General features: G+C 40.2%; 1 protein-coding gene across 11 annotated transcripts in view; it reads left to right on the forward strand.

Annotated features, from left to right (window-relative positions):
- PPP6R3 (protein phosphatase 6 regulatory subunit 3) overlaps nt 1-15,162 on the forward strand; it is a 61,373-nt gene that overhangs the window by 39,629 nt on the left and 6,582 nt on the right. For 7 of the 11 annotated variants that reach the window (XM_033156131.1, XM_033156153.1, XM_033156161.1 and 4 more), the window contains 8 exons: nt 1,167-1,253; nt 3,198-3,295; nt 6,006-6,060; nt 7,742-7,872; nt 8,544-8,662; nt 9,563-9,716; nt 10,618-10,721; nt 12,179-12,329. In XM_033156131.1, coding sequence (XP_033012022.1) covers nt 1,167-1,253; nt 3,198-3,295; nt 6,006-6,060; nt 7,742-7,872; nt 8,544-8,662; nt 9,563-9,716; nt 10,618-10,721; nt 12,179-12,329 — 899 coding nt within the window. The remainder of the gene's footprint in view (nt 1-1,166; nt 1,254-3,197; nt 3,296-6,005; nt 6,061-7,741; nt 7,873-8,543; nt 8,663-9,562; nt 9,717-10,617; nt 10,722-12,178; nt 12,330-15,162) is intronic. The other 4 variants (XM_033156178.1, XM_033156179.1, XM_033156180.1 and 1 more) reach the window with 2 other exon arrangements.

Raw genomic sequence — 15,162 nt, forward strand, 5'->3', positions numbered from 1 at the left:
GCACTCATGTCCAAGAGAGATTGCTATCCTATCTTTCTTTTGAAAGTGTGTGCAGCTCTAATTTTCAAAGTATACTACCTTTATATCATCTTAGAGAATTCCTTTGCCAAAATAGAGCTCTACTTTTGGATTTTGAACAGTACAGAGTTTCTTATAATTAAGACCCCAGTCAGATTGGTCTTATGTTTAATAATTCATTTAATACAAACATATGCACATACTTTTTTAAAACTATGTATAGACCAAGTCTGCTGGGAGTCAGTGTCTCTGACATACACTTACTTCTATGTAATACTAAATCATGACTTACGAATACAAGGATGAGCTGCAGTGAATCTTGCAGTTGTGCGCTCTGGTGTGGTCATGAGGAGGTCAGAAGTTTTTCTGTTTTTAGATGAGCCACAGTTAAGTATTATGTTTGAACCCTAAACTGTGGTTTCTTTTAACTGTAGGAAAATGAGCCATCTTCAAAAATTATGGCTTGAGGTTGGCCATTCTTATGACTAAACACAGAACTGTTTTCAGTCAAATGGCACAGGTGACCTTCACAGATGCCCCCCACAGCACATCCCACACCACTGGGAGTAGCTTTTCAGGGGGCTACATGGGGAAGGAAGAATGAACAGAATTTGCTTTCTTTTCCCCCAGCAAGCATGTCCTGTGAGCAAAGTTTTACTTATATGCGTAGGAAATTCATCAGAATAGAATTTAAAACCGAGTTAAATGCATCAACATGATACATGTGTTGACTGCAGACTGTTTCACTGGAATTTGCCTTTCCATAATGAAAATCTCCAGTTAAGAATGTCTAAATTTAACAGATTTTGCAACTGAAATTTGTTTAACTTGTATTTCTTTTTAACACTGTACATTAAAATCATTTTTTAAGTCTGATTTTTTTTTAGGGCAAAGCAGACACTGGCAAAATTTGAATTTAAAAGTACAACACTTAATTGCTTTTATCCAAAGAGCCATACAACTACTACTGCCTTACCAGGCAGCTTTGGGCTTTTATTTCCCAAGTGTTAGTGCCCCCTGCCCCAGTATGTGATATAGTTGTTAGGTTTGTTTTCTTATAAGGAATTAAAAAACTTAGGGACTTTATTATGGGCATATTGTTTTAATCCCTTTTTCCTACTCTGATTCTTTAACTGTTCTGTCTCTAGGTTACTACTTGTCATATACATTCATCTAGTGACGATGAAATTGATTTTAAAGAAACTGGTTTCTCGCAGGATTCCTCTTTACAGCAAGTGAGTCAAACTCTGGACTGTTTGCAGTTGTTTGCATTGATACCTTAATTGAAAAGAACTCTGGTGAGACGATTGCCTTGGGATTTTGCAACTTTTAAAACTTGATTAGATTTAGCATTTTTAAGATGACGAAAAAATTGAAGGCATATCCTGAAAGCTGTGGAATTTTGGGGGAGGGGTATGTATGGTCACAACTTCCAGGATGTACAGGTGAAACTCAGAAAATTAGAATATAGTCGAAAAGTGCATTTATTTCAGTAATGCAACTTAAAAGGTGAAACCAATATATGAGATAGATGCATGACATGCAAAGCAAGATATGTCAAGCCTTTATTTGTTGTAATTGTAATTATTTGTCGTTAGGCGGGTCAATTATAAATGGAATGTAATTAATGAAATGTAATAGCAATGTTTATTTTTGTTTATTTTTGTATTATTGTAACTATTTGTTTTATTACTGTGGAATTTCCAAAAGAAAGCATTTGTAAAAATTAAAATAAAAATAAAAAATAGTAAGTTGCATTACTGAAATAAATGCACTTTTCGACGATATTCTAATTTTCTGAGTTTCACCTGTAAGTAATTTTGGTCTGTATCATTAATTTGATTAGAATTTGAATTCTCTAACGACTCTTGTCAGTTGCAACTTTCTGAGGAGTCATAAGGAGAGTTAAGAATATATGTTTTTAATACTGCATACCATGTTTGGCTGATTGGAACATTGTGTGAACTGACCTGTAAGAGTTAAGGCAGTTAATTCCATTAGGTGTTCCAGTTGGCAAACTTAAAAGTGTAGTTACCTGCTTTCACAAATGTGTAGCACCCTCAAGTTGGAAATACCTGTGTTAATTTCTCTTAACAGTCTTGGTGAACTGAATATATTATGTAGTCTATTATCACCTAATTGTGAGTTAAGTGTTTTTTTATGCTCATGACTGTGGAATTAAAAGAGGGTTATAATCTTAACTGGGAGGGGAAGCAGACCACATGTTCCCATAGCCTTGTGTACCTCTGATCCTGCAAAAATGGTTGTTCGCAGTTGTACCACCAAAAGCATATGTGACTAGTGCTTTAGAGGCCACTTTTTCTAGCACAGTTCTCTTTCCGACAAAATCACCCAGTCTCTGGCTGTGTACTCAAAGAAGGCACTTGAAAAATCTGCTTTACGGTCTGTGAAAATGTAGCCTTAGTTTAACTGCGATTCTAGAATTAGCCTCTTTCTCCCCCTGCCTCCTGATACACACTTTGTGGATTTCTCCATCCATGGGCATAAAAGCCGTCTTCATCTGTGCCATGGTAGTTATCAAATCTGAGTCTAGCTTATTCTAGCCAGTTAGTGATGACAGCTTGAAAAGTTACTCTGGATCATGCTTACTTAAAAGAGCTCCAAACTGTTGGAATAGCTTTTCTTTTTTCTGTGGCCTATGCAGAAAATTAAGATGCTATCTTAAATATTTGTTGAATGCCTTGTTTGGTGGCATCACGAGGTACCTATTTCATTTACCAGAACCATGTTAGTGGATGCAACCTTCTTAGCAAGGGAATTGCTTTGTAGATACTGCCTCCAAAATAGATGTAACTTTTACTGGATCCAAAAAAAGACTTCCCTGTATCTTCCTCAAATAATTTGATGGAGGTGTCACACTGTTTCTCTTCAAGCTACTTCTGTAAGAGTATCCAAACTCTTGTTGCCTTTTTACCTATAGTTTTTAAAAGAGTAACTTGAGGCCAAAGTTACTATTTTTTGAAAAAGTAACTAAATTGTTACAGAAGAGCAACTGTTACCAAGCACTTGCCCTAAGGGCCCCCCCCCCCAAGTTTCAACATTTGATAGTTCATAGATAAATAATTTAGGAGAAAGTGTTTCTGGAGCAAAATGGGCAAGTAGTATTTAGACTATTATTAGAATCATTATATCACTGTCATTGGTCCTGGGGTTGCCAGGCCTTTTCTGATTATCAGATGCAACAAATGACGTCCAATTTTATTGACCAGTTTGGCTTCAACGATGAGAAGTTTGCTGACCAAGATGATATCGGCAAGTGAGTATTTTAAAATTTAATGTCTGCCTTTTTGTTTTCCATTTGTTTGTGTTGCAATGGTTAGTGGCTGTCTCTGTGTATAGTCAGCCTTGTTCATTTTCCAGTTACACATTTTGTGCACTCATAAGAGGAATTTTTCCTTTAAATTATGCCTTATGTCTAACACCTCTATCCGTAGCATTTATGAAGCAAACTCTTCTTATGACTGTCACTAAAATAATAGCCTAGAATGCTCGCAATGTTGATTTCTCTCTCTGAAGCCTCTTTATCCCAATCCAGAGTACTATGTTCTGAATGCACTGTGTACCAGGTTTCTGATTATTGTTTTGTTTTCATATCTGTTTATGGAAACAGTGAATCCCCTCCCCCCATTATTTCCCAAATAGTAAAGGAAAACGGTTAGTTCCCCGTTTAGTGTGGGAGTGTCCACTGTGTGTTCTATCAGTCCCATTTGCCAAAGGCAGAGATGACTGGAATAGAAAAATTGTACCAGAGCATCCACCATGTTGGATCACTGAGATCTCTTTTGCCCTGGGGAAACCGAACTCGAAAGAAGGACAATCTGTCCAAAGGGGGACAAGAAAACTCAGTGCAATGTTGCTCATCTGAAATGGGTGCATTGCTTTCAGTCAGCCACCAGATGGCAGAGCAGCATAATTCAAGCCAGTGAGAATCATTTTTAACATCTGGTGATGCAATCTGTACAAAGCCAGAGCTCCATAGATCAGGTAAAGGCTGCTCAAAGGCCTGCTTTAGATCCTACTAAATGCATCTTCATTTTTCAATAAGAATTTGTTGAGAAGTTTAGAACCCCTATTTTCTTATTCTCATAGAATATTCCTAATAATAATATTAATCCAAGCACCAGAATTCATAGCAGATGCCACCCTGGGCTCAGTATATCGCTCTACAAAGACCAGAGTAGCTAATGGTGGTGATCAGACCCTCTCTGTGGCTAAAATAGTGGAGCATGTACAGTAATTATTTCATCTTATGCACATTTGACTTGCATGTTTTCAGTTATAGGCAGTTGGCTGAAATTGCACAAGTCAAGTCCCAAGCAAGGCAGAGAGCTTAAAAGCTCTTTTCATGCCAAGTCTTCTTGGCGAAAGGTGCGTTCAAGCTCTCCACTTTGCTTGCTCAGCATGCCAGTTCTGGAAGGCTATGGGATATTCTCTCAAGATTTCACATGAACATTGCTGGCCTTGTAGAGCTGGTGCATTGATTGGGCCTTGCCCAGCAAGCAAATCAGAGAGCTAGCTTAAAAGCTCTTTTTGTGCTGGGTAACCCAAGCAGACTTTGGATGAAAATAACTTTTATGCTATTGACCTTGCTTGCTGGGGGAAGCCCACTCGGTGCACCAGCTTTGGGAGTATGTGGGTGCTCTTTATGTCTCCTTCCACCCGCTAGCTTCAGGGCAGCTTCCAAGAGTTTAGCTATATGCAGTTTTTATGTGTACATGTAAACCTTGGAACTGAACCACTACGAAATAGGAGGGATTGCTGTACATTCTCTCTGGTAGTAACCATTTGTCAAAGGAAACTGCCTCTAACCAAGTCAGTTGATTGGTCTGTCTAGTTCAGTGTTGTTTGGACTTACGTTGGTATTGTAGAGCAGTCTACATAGTCATTGGCATGAATAGCCAAACACCTGTCCACTCCACTTTGCATCTGGCACCTCTGCTGCTCTATCCACCAAGGTTCCTATCCCCCAACATCTGGTGAGCAGCCATGTGGTCTTTAACAAGCAGTAGACAGCCACCTATCTCACCCAACACATCCAGCATCATACAGGGCTCTTCCTCACCTCCACTTCCTCACCTGTACATACTCTGTCATGCATGCACACACTTGAACTGGATTACTACTCTTCTGAACTTATATGGGGTTAGGCTTACAAAATGATTTTGCTACAAGTTATCCATGGAATGCAACTGAGGAGAAGCCAGCGGGTGGGTGGGTGGGTGGGGGAGTCATAAAGAAAAAAATATGGTCACATGTCTTTGCCTAGAGCAGTGTTTTTCAACCTTTTTTGGGCAAGGGCACACTTGTTTTATGAAAAACATCACGGGGCACACCACCATTAGAAAATGTTAAAAAATTTAACTCTGTGCTTATATTGACTATATATAAAGTAATTCTCTTGAATAGGAATCAAATAAACACAATTTTTCCCACGGCACACCAGGCAACATCTCGCGGCACAGTAGTGTGCCGCGGAACAGTGGTTGAAAAACACTGGCCTAGAGTAAATGGGAGAGATGCAGTAAATGGGAGAGATGCCAAACATACAGTAAGTTATTGCTGTGCTGCTTAATTCAGTATCTGGAACTGACAAATTAAAGTGCTTTAATACTTCGTTTAAAGAAGGTGGGCACCCTTAAATATTTTCATCGTTTAATCTGTTCCTGGATTAGAATATTTGATTTGACGGCAGTTTTAGCATGGTTATCTGTAAGTTTAGGTAACTAGTAGTGAGGATTGTTTTCCGCAATAGTTTTTTTGTTTGTTTGTTCAGCTCTGTGAGCCTGTGACAGAGGTCTTGGCTCCTTTTTTGTATGTAACCAGTCAAAATGCTCACAAGTTTGGTAGTAGAAAAGAATATCAGTTTCATGAGATCATAAAATGATGTAAACTGAAATAATTCAGGGGTCTGTGTGGAATGCCATTTCTTCTCTGTTTTATTGTATTAATTTGTACTTTGTTCACAGTGTTTCTTTTGATCGCGTATCAGACATCAATTTTACCCTCAATACAAATGAAAGTGTAAGTATATTTTTGCAGCTATTGTAAAATTCAAAATGGATGCTATTTGTTCATATTCTCTCTATGTGTGAGTGGAGAGGCCCTGCCCTTTCTGGTGGTATTGTTTGTAAAGAGGAAAATTTTAAGAGATTTTTTTGTGGCTTTCTGTCTTAACACTGCAGTGATTCAAGCTTCTTTCTCAGGAAACATATTGATGGGTAGGGGTCCATAATTTTGGTCACCATGATGAGTGTTCTGCCAACTGCAAGATGAGGTAGAAACTTGGGGCTGCTTTTGGTGTGGCGCATCCAAGCTTCTTGCAGCACCTTGGAAGCAGAGTCACAGCGCAGTTCTAGGAATTAGTCCCCCACCATCTGCTCCCCAGCTTCACATTTGGTGCTGGCAAGAGCACGGGGTTGTCCTTGACCTCAGTATGCATATCAAAGGTGTCAAGTTGGGGACAGGACCTTGTACTTGGTGGAGGGAGGAGAGGCAGAATCCTAGCAACCACATGTTCATTGACTATTAAGGATTTATCAACCCTGTTTAAAAGCTTTCAGTACAAAGAAGAATGGAGTTGTGTCCCTCAGCCTCACAGGAGGCTAGAAATGGTTTTAACGGGTGCAGATTTAGGGGCACGTTGGTGAAGCAGCATCCAAAGTACATCAGCTGTTAAGTGATGGAATGCATTGCCAGAGTGGGGTGGGTTGCCTCATGGAAAGTCCTTTGGTATTCTCAGGATGACTCTGTGTAGGTTTCTTTGGCAGATGCTGTAAAACTATTGGAGACCTAATCTTGGGACAGAATTGGTCATGGTCCTTTTTAGTTTTACTAATTAACATTAAGAGTACTTCTTTCTGGTATATGGTCACTTCCCATTTGTTCTATTGTTTTCAGATACAGTGAATGCCCATCCAGAGTAATAAAGGTAGCCAATGTGCTATGGCAGAGATAGTGAACTGGCAGCCCACAGGCTGGGTCTTTTTTGTGGCTCTGCTCTGCTATGAACTCTCCTAGTCAGCTTTTTAAAGTCCTTTTGAGGCTTCGCTTGTGTTCCAGAGGAAAACTTGCCCCATCTCCTAATTGCAGTGAGGACTAGAGAAAATACATATGCTGCTTCTCGCTTGCAAGTGCTCCTCCCAAGAAATGTGATCAACCCAGAGTCCTCTGGGAGGGATCTTGCATTCCCAGAGGATGAGGGCACCTGTTGAAGTGAAAGCAATATGCAAGTCTTCCACACTGCTTTCACTCAGCTTGGCACCAATCCTTGATACCAATGCGAAATTTTTTTGGGGGGGGACGACGACTCATTGAGTGAGACAGTAGTTGCCCCTTTCTTTCGAGAGGTCATAGGAAGTCTCCAGTGTGGCATAATCAAACAGTTTAAAGTGGTAAACTACCTGTGAGCTGGTGATATTATGCTCTGATAATTTTAATGTTAAATTTAAGGAACAACAGCAGAGTATTCTGACACTATCTGAACTTTGCTTTAAACATGGAACAAAATACTTTCTACCGGAAACCTATCTGTTCTTTCCAGTTTGGGATATGAATATTAATTGTGTTGGGTAACACTTCAGAGTTGTTGCTTTTGTTTTTTTAAACATAACATACATCATGACTAGCCACCTAAATGTGATATTCAGTGTTCATTAGTGGTGATTTTAGTCTTTGTAATTTATTTGCTTTTTATGATGTTTAGGGAAATATTGCTTTGTTTGAGGCATGCTGTAAGGAGAGAATACAGCAGTTTGATGATGGTGCTTCCGATGAAGAAGATATCTGGGAGGAGAAGCATATTGCTTTTGCACCAGAATCTCAGAGAAGATCCAGGTAACTTTAAGGTGGCAGAGAATATGCTTTGCCTCTAATTAAATCTAACCGAAAAACTAATAGATGTACTTATTTCAGCACTGATAAGCTTGTGCCAGGTGCTTTTAGGAAGAGTAATGCAACGATGAATATATTACATTCCAGCAGTAATCGGGATGATATTCTTATCCCTATGCTACTATTGTCTTCATAAGATCGCATTTCTTCAACTGGCTGAGTCAGGCTTGTGTCCTGATTCAAAGTGGGTCACAACAGGAGACTACCACCATGAAAATATATGGTGAAAAATCAAGAAATAGGGCCTTGAATTCATGTTTGGGTTAAAAGTGTGTTCTGAGTCTGAGAAGGCCTAAGATAGCTGAACTAGGTGATGCAAGTGACCTAATTCACATGTCACAGTAAACCATAATTAATGTTTTGCCAGAATGCAAAGATCCAGTTTCATTTCTTCCCTCTAGCCAGCAAGAGCCACGATCCCTGGCTTAGTGTTACATCCCAACTAGAGATTGTTTTGTTTGGTGGGAATTTTGCCATTAACAGTAGGAAAGTTTAGATTCTGTGTTTGTCTTTTGCGTCATCAAGGCGAAAAACAAACAAACCCAAAACCCCTCTTGGGTGGTAGAAATAATTCTGTATGTGTCTGTTCTTTTTGTTTTGTTTTTTTAAAAAAGCTCAGGCAGTACAGACAGTGAGGAGAGTACAGATTCTGAAGAAGAAGATGGAACAAAGCAGGACTTGTTTGAGTCAAGCACCAATACAGAAGACAAGATGGAAGTAGATTTGAATGAAGGTAGGTAGTTTTTATGCCACTGCTTCTTGGTCACTTTAAGATACTGGAAGTGGAAATATGCCTACTCAGACAAGCATAATTCTGTTAAGGAAGAGCACTTCCAGACTGCCATTATTTTCAAGTGAGATTCCTTCGCATACCAGTAAACTCTTGCTTGTGCAATTGAAGTTTATTGGAGCCTGCTTCCCCAAAACATCAAACTTTTTGAAGTAAGTAAAGTGATGGGGTAATGCAGTGGAAAGTGTGGGAATAACACATTCTTTGATGCAGTGTCATCTTAACCTTCCCCCAAACAAACAAATCAGAGTGAATGCTCATTAAACAGCCAACATTGTCTAATTTCCCTGCAAGACAAATCAGGATGAATGATTTAAAAAAAAACAGGTTGAAACACACAAAAGTGAGATAGAACTCACTGGTTAGAACTTCCCTTCTTTGTTTTGGGGTAAATTGACCACATAAACAATAGTATATCAAACACATGGTGGCAACTAAAATGCCAGTGTTGAGCACAGATGTGTGACTAAAGCTTTGGGGTTGAAACAAGGCAAGTCTGAATCAAAGCCTCAAATATTTGTTGAACCAGTTAAACCTTAGGATCATTCTGCCTTGAGTTAAAGGAAAAATTCAGACAAATTGGAATAGGAAACATATTTTGGAGGACTGAGGGTTACTAGGGTTGGAGAAATCTAAAATCCAGAGGGTTGTGGAGTGGAATATTCTAATACTGTACTTTTGAAATCATATATGTTCCTTAATGAGGTGTGCATTGTCTTTAAGTTGCCCAAGGAATTCCCAAATCTGTTTTAATCTAATATTTTAAGTCCTAGTCCTATGGCAGTTTTTTTGCTTTCTTAGTTTTTTGCTTTTTTAGAATGATAAATGTATCAATCTTTCCAGCACCTAACTGGTCAGCTAACTTTGATGTTCCTATGGAAACAACACATGGTACGAATCTGGATTCTGTTGGGTCTGACGTTTGGAGCACAGAAGAGCCGATGCCAGCAAAAGAAACTGGCTGGGCCTCCTTTTCAGAGTTCACATCTTCTCTAAGGTAGGAAAGTACTGTGTTGCTTCAGGTCTTGTGAATCAAATGGAATTTAATTTTGAGTGAAAGTGATGATACTGTTTTCATGAGCTAAGCTGAAAATTGAGGGAGTTCTGAGTCTGTGAGTGTAGGGATTTGGTTTTAAGCAGACCTTGAATTGAAAAGATTCGTTCCCAGAGAGCCTTTTTAAAGCTGCAGGTTAATTTTATTACGGGAAGTCAAAATGTTTATATGTATCTCTGAATTGATAAGAGAGCTATAGGGAGAACTGTGGGGTGGGCAGGGGGAGACATAAGTGCAGGAATGTTGTCTCCTCACTTGGTTCTACTTGTTCTGCTCTGACATCTGAGAATGGTTATAGAGTATTCAAGTCAGCATCCCCAAAGCAAATATATGGGGAGTGAAAACATTTTCTTTTGTCAACCGCTCACAAAAAAGACACACATTACTTTATTTTTGGTCGCAGCACCACCTGCAGCATGTTCTCCTCTGTAACATGGTGCTTTTTTCAGCCCCCACCCCCCAGCTATTTCTATGTTTCTGTGATTGCAACATGTAGAAGTCAAGTAATTTAGGCTGTTCTCTGCTCACATTGCAGTCTGTTCCCTTCATATTCTAATTACAAAGGGGAGAGTTTAAATTATAAATGATTCTTTAGCTTTCAAATAAACATAAACTCCCATAAACTCGTATGCATTGATATATGTTCCATTTACTTTTATTTTATTCCAATTGCACATGAATGTTTTCTAGAACTCTCAAATTGTCAGCACAAAATGTTGAGGCATCTACTCACATGATGCAGAATTGGCAGACTGCTTCACCAATCTAAAATATAGTTCCAACGTACTTATTCTGCTAAACACTAAAAAATGGAATTCATCAAAGCTTTCATTTTGTTTCAAAGTCCAAAAGATTCCTTAAGAAGTAATTCACCCGTAGAGATGGAAACCAGCGCAGAGCCCATGGATCCTCTGAGTGCAAATGTAGTGCTTGCAACACAACCAGAAGGTAAGAGCACTTAAATAATGCAGACACACATATGGCTGTGCATGCATTTGATACTCAATTGTTTATCATTACTTGCACAAATCACAGTGTGCCTCTGGTTCATATGTTTCCTCCTCCTGTGTGGCTGGAAGAATTTTGGGAGCTTTAAGTTGTAATTAACTGTTTGCCATATGTCTAGTTTAAAAAGGCCAAGTTTGAAACAGACCATGGTTAGTGTTAATCAGTTTATAATGCTAGCCAACAGGACAAATGGCAAATAACTGAAAGAAGTAAATAATAATAATAATTTTTTTTTACATCATCATCCCAGCTACATGTGTGGAGGGAAAGGGCGCTGTGGCTTATGCACATCAGAATAAACTATGGTTTTTCCTGATGTACAAACACATCAATTGTGTAAATATGATAAGCATGTCTTGCTTTCTAAAATAATGGAAATTGAAACCATGCCATTGAATTTCTTCCAAATTACATGACTGATGGATATATCTGAAGAAGTGTGCATGCACATGAAAGCTCATACCAAGAACAAACTTAGTTGGTCTCTAAGGTGCTACTGGAAGGATTTTTTTATTTATTTTGTTTTGACTGGCAGACCAACACAGCTACCTACCTGTAACTGGATATATAAGAGGTATTAAAACCCTCTGATGTGGCTTCAAATGTGATTAGCTAGCTATTGTAAGTGATCCAAATTACCAAATAGACTAGAAAATGGAGGTGGGGTTGTTAACATAGAAAATTTCAGCACCTGAGCATAAAACACACCTAGTTTTTAGAGGAGGAAAGGGGGAAAGCCCTGTTTTTTTTTAGGATCGGCTCAAAGTGGTGCAGCTTTTCTTGCAAAGGGAAAAGCCCTGCTTTTTTGAGTATCAGCTGAAAGTGGCGCAGCTTCTTTTTCAAAGAGGTAAGCCCCGTTTTTATGGGGTTCAACTCACAGTTCTGCAGCTTCTAGTCCTACAGCCATTTCTACAGTTTCCAGACAGATAATCTAATCAGCCAGTCAAATGTTGCTGGGGAAACAAACAGCCTCTCTCTGCATTCAACAATGGAGGCCTGGACAAGGGGGCGGGGCTGGAAAGGGAGCCTTATCTCTCTCCCGAACACTTGCTGAACAGCTGTTCAGCGGCTTCCATTCAACACCCCCTTCTCTCTGTAAAAAAAAGAGCAGGATCTACTTTTGGCCCCTAGGCAATTCGGCTCCAGGGACCATGCATTCGCTCCATAAGATGCACAGACATTTCCCCTTACTTTTCAGGAGGAAAAAACTGTGTCTTATGGAGCGAAAAATACGGTAAACACTCTATTATCTATCGTTTATTATCTAAACGACCATGTTTCTATTTTGTGATTATGAACAACTGTAAAAATGGCAAAAAAATACATTGTTCCAGAATTGTATAAATATCAGTATTGGTCTCTGAAGCCTTTTCAGCTGTTCAAATTTGTATTTACAGCTGCAGGAAGCATTTCAATGGAGGCTGGTTCTGATGGAGAAGATGATGTAGAAAATGCAGACAAAGTGACTGAAACAGTAATGAATGGCAGTATGAAGGAGACCCTTAGCCTTACTGTAGATGCTAAAACTGAAACTGCTGTCTTCAAAAGGTAAGAGAACACTGCTTTGATTCAGAGCATGGGTTTTGATCATTTTAATTTTTTTAATGTTGGCCTGGCATGCCATCTTTCATTTTAAAAGCATTTAAAAACAAATCCATGGCAAAACAGGGAACTTCCTACAACAAAATTAAAGATTTTATGTGATTTGATTGTAGCCACCAGGTGTAATGTTTTACCATATAACTTTGTTTTGTGAATTTCAGTGACCAGATTTTTTGGGGGGAGGGGGTCTTTTTTGGAAATTCTAATCTTCTGACATATCAACTGCTGAATCCTGCATCTTCTGTCTCCTATTTTGTCTGTTGCCTTTTTATTTCTTATTTTTTCCCTAATGTTCTAATTATGTTGTAAGACACATCAAGCATTTTAAAAGAAAGACAGGGCATACATTTACTAAATAAAATATTTGGTCTCCTTAACTTTGGCACAGTATGCATCATATAACTAGCAAAGCCTGGTCACAGAATCCAGTTCCATATCTGAATTAACAGCTTTTCCATCTATTTTTGTATGATTTCAAATATTTGTTACTTTAGAAAGAGGACACCACCATTTCAAAGTTGTGTGCAAATGCTGTGCATCTTAGTGGAACATAGAAAGTGACGAGGCTGACCCAAAAACACCTAACAAAAATGGTTGTTCTTAAAATGGAACACACACACCCCGGGTTGACTAGTCTCTCAAGTTATCCTTGCTAGTTTGTCTTCTGTCCAGTACAGTTTTCTCCTCTAGCATTTTCTCTTCTCTCAAAATAAGCTGCTCATATTGGCAATTGCACTTTCAATAGGTTTTCACTGGCAAAATCCTTTCATCCTGTTACACAGCCATTTTATTTTCCTCTATTGTTGGAGAAGGATGTCCAGATGCTAGAGCTTTCTCAGTGTTGGTGTCCAATCTGGTATGATCTCCCTTCTGAGGAACATAAATGTGTGTCAGATATAGGGTGGGTTTATAAATGGTGAGATAGGTAAATAATTAACTATGATTCATTCTTGAGGCAGGGCTTCTGAAAATTAAGCAAGCATTGTCCCTTTTGTGGAAGTGAGCCCTCCTAGTTGCTACTGTCCAGTCTTCTCTAAGACACAACTCTTTTTTTGGTGTTGCTCTCCATTTCAAATTTGATTCAATTTTCTGACAGGAATTTTAGCATCATGACAACATTCTCAAACATTTACTTGGCAAAGTTCAAGTGCAGTGCAGGATTACCAAATAGGCAGAGTAGGCACTGGCCTAAGGGCCCCATGCTTTTTAGGGGCCCCGTGACAATGGATCAAAATAATATTGATTTGATCTTGAAAGAAAATTACAATCAATCTTCCCTAGTTCACTGTCATCTCGCTAGAGCATGCACACAACGGGGCCCCCAAGATTTAAACTACCTAGGGACCTCCACAGAGTTTAATCTGGCACCGTTCAAGTGAGTACAATTTCCTTTTGAAGCAACACAGAAGTAACACAGTTGCTTAGGCTTGAGAGAGGCTTTACTTCCAGCTGTTTGAGGAATTGGACCTCCAGCACATCCCACCTTAGGGGGCGCACTTGCATCGCTTCTCAGTCCTTTTTGTGGCTTCCCCCACCCCTGCAGCTTGGCTGCTATGGTGTGGCCTTCACTTTCTTATGCAGGTGGGATAAGTGCTCAGAAAAAAGGAAAGTGGCTCCTGCTGTCCTGAAGAACAGAAATTGACACCAAGATGGCAGGGAGTGGTTTAAGCTGTTCTATATGACCTCAGCATTTTCATCATGTTAGCCACTAGAGGCACCAAGATCTCTTTGCTGATTGGGTCACTGACAGTTCAGACCCCATAAATATATGTAAATTATGATCCCCCCCCCCATTGTGGATCACTTTATTGCCTATTCATCCACTTTAGATTGATACTTTTGAAGCTGCATCCATACTGTGGCTTGTTTGTGCTCCAAATGGCACCTGTTTTAGGAGGAAGAGTTGGTCACAATTAAGCCATGGTCTAAAACTGTGGCTTAGTGTGGCATGTGGACTAGCTCAGTTTACTGGGTCCCCCCATCCATATGATAGCTTACACCAGGGACGTAGCAATGGGGGTGCGATAGTGGCGGGGCGCCCCGGGCTTCACTCTGCGGGGGGCAACACCCCCCCGCACCTCCACTGACGGCTGCCGCAGCGCGACCGCCATTGTGGAGAGGCCCCGATGTTGCACATGTGCGCCAACCTGGATGGACTGCGCATGTGCGGACATGTGCAGTCTGTCCGGGCTGGCTCTGCTGCTCCCGTGGCAACCTTACAAGCCTCAACTCGTAAGGCTGCCTCGTGCGAAAAGCAGCACGGACGAGGCAGCCTTACACACGCTGTTCGCGCATGACAGCCTTACAAGTTGACGCTTGCTTGACGGATTGTAAGGTTGCCGCGGAAGCAGCAGCACCAGCCTGGATGGACTGAGCATGCTGCATTCGTCCTGACGTGCGCGTCGTGACATCATGACGCATGCGCGTTGCAGAGCGACGCCCTGCCCCCATGGGGTGCCTCCGCATTTGTCGCCCTGGGCAGCCAAGCGGCACCGTTCGCCACTGGCTGACACATTCTCAAAGAACTCAAAAACCTAAGCTAGATAGGACTTGCCTTATGGAAGCTATGCTGGTGGTTCTTCAGCAAGATGTGCTCATCTGTGTACTTGGTAATTCTATGTGTATACTTCAACCCCACCTATCAAGGAATATTGGACTCCATGAATGCTGCTTAAAGATGGGCTTGTCCCTTGGGAGTAGTTTGAGTCCTGGGGATGACTTTATGTCTGTCCTGTCCTGACTCTTTTCTTGGGGAAGGGTTGTAGATCATTGGTAAAAC

This window comes from Lacerta agilis, chromosome 1, assembly GCF_009819535.1.
Source record: "Lacerta agilis isolate rLacAgi1 chromosome 1, rLacAgi1.pri, whole genome shotgun sequence".
Lineage (NCBI taxonomy): Eukaryota > Metazoa > Chordata > Lepidosauria > Squamata > Lacertidae > Lacerta > Lacerta agilis.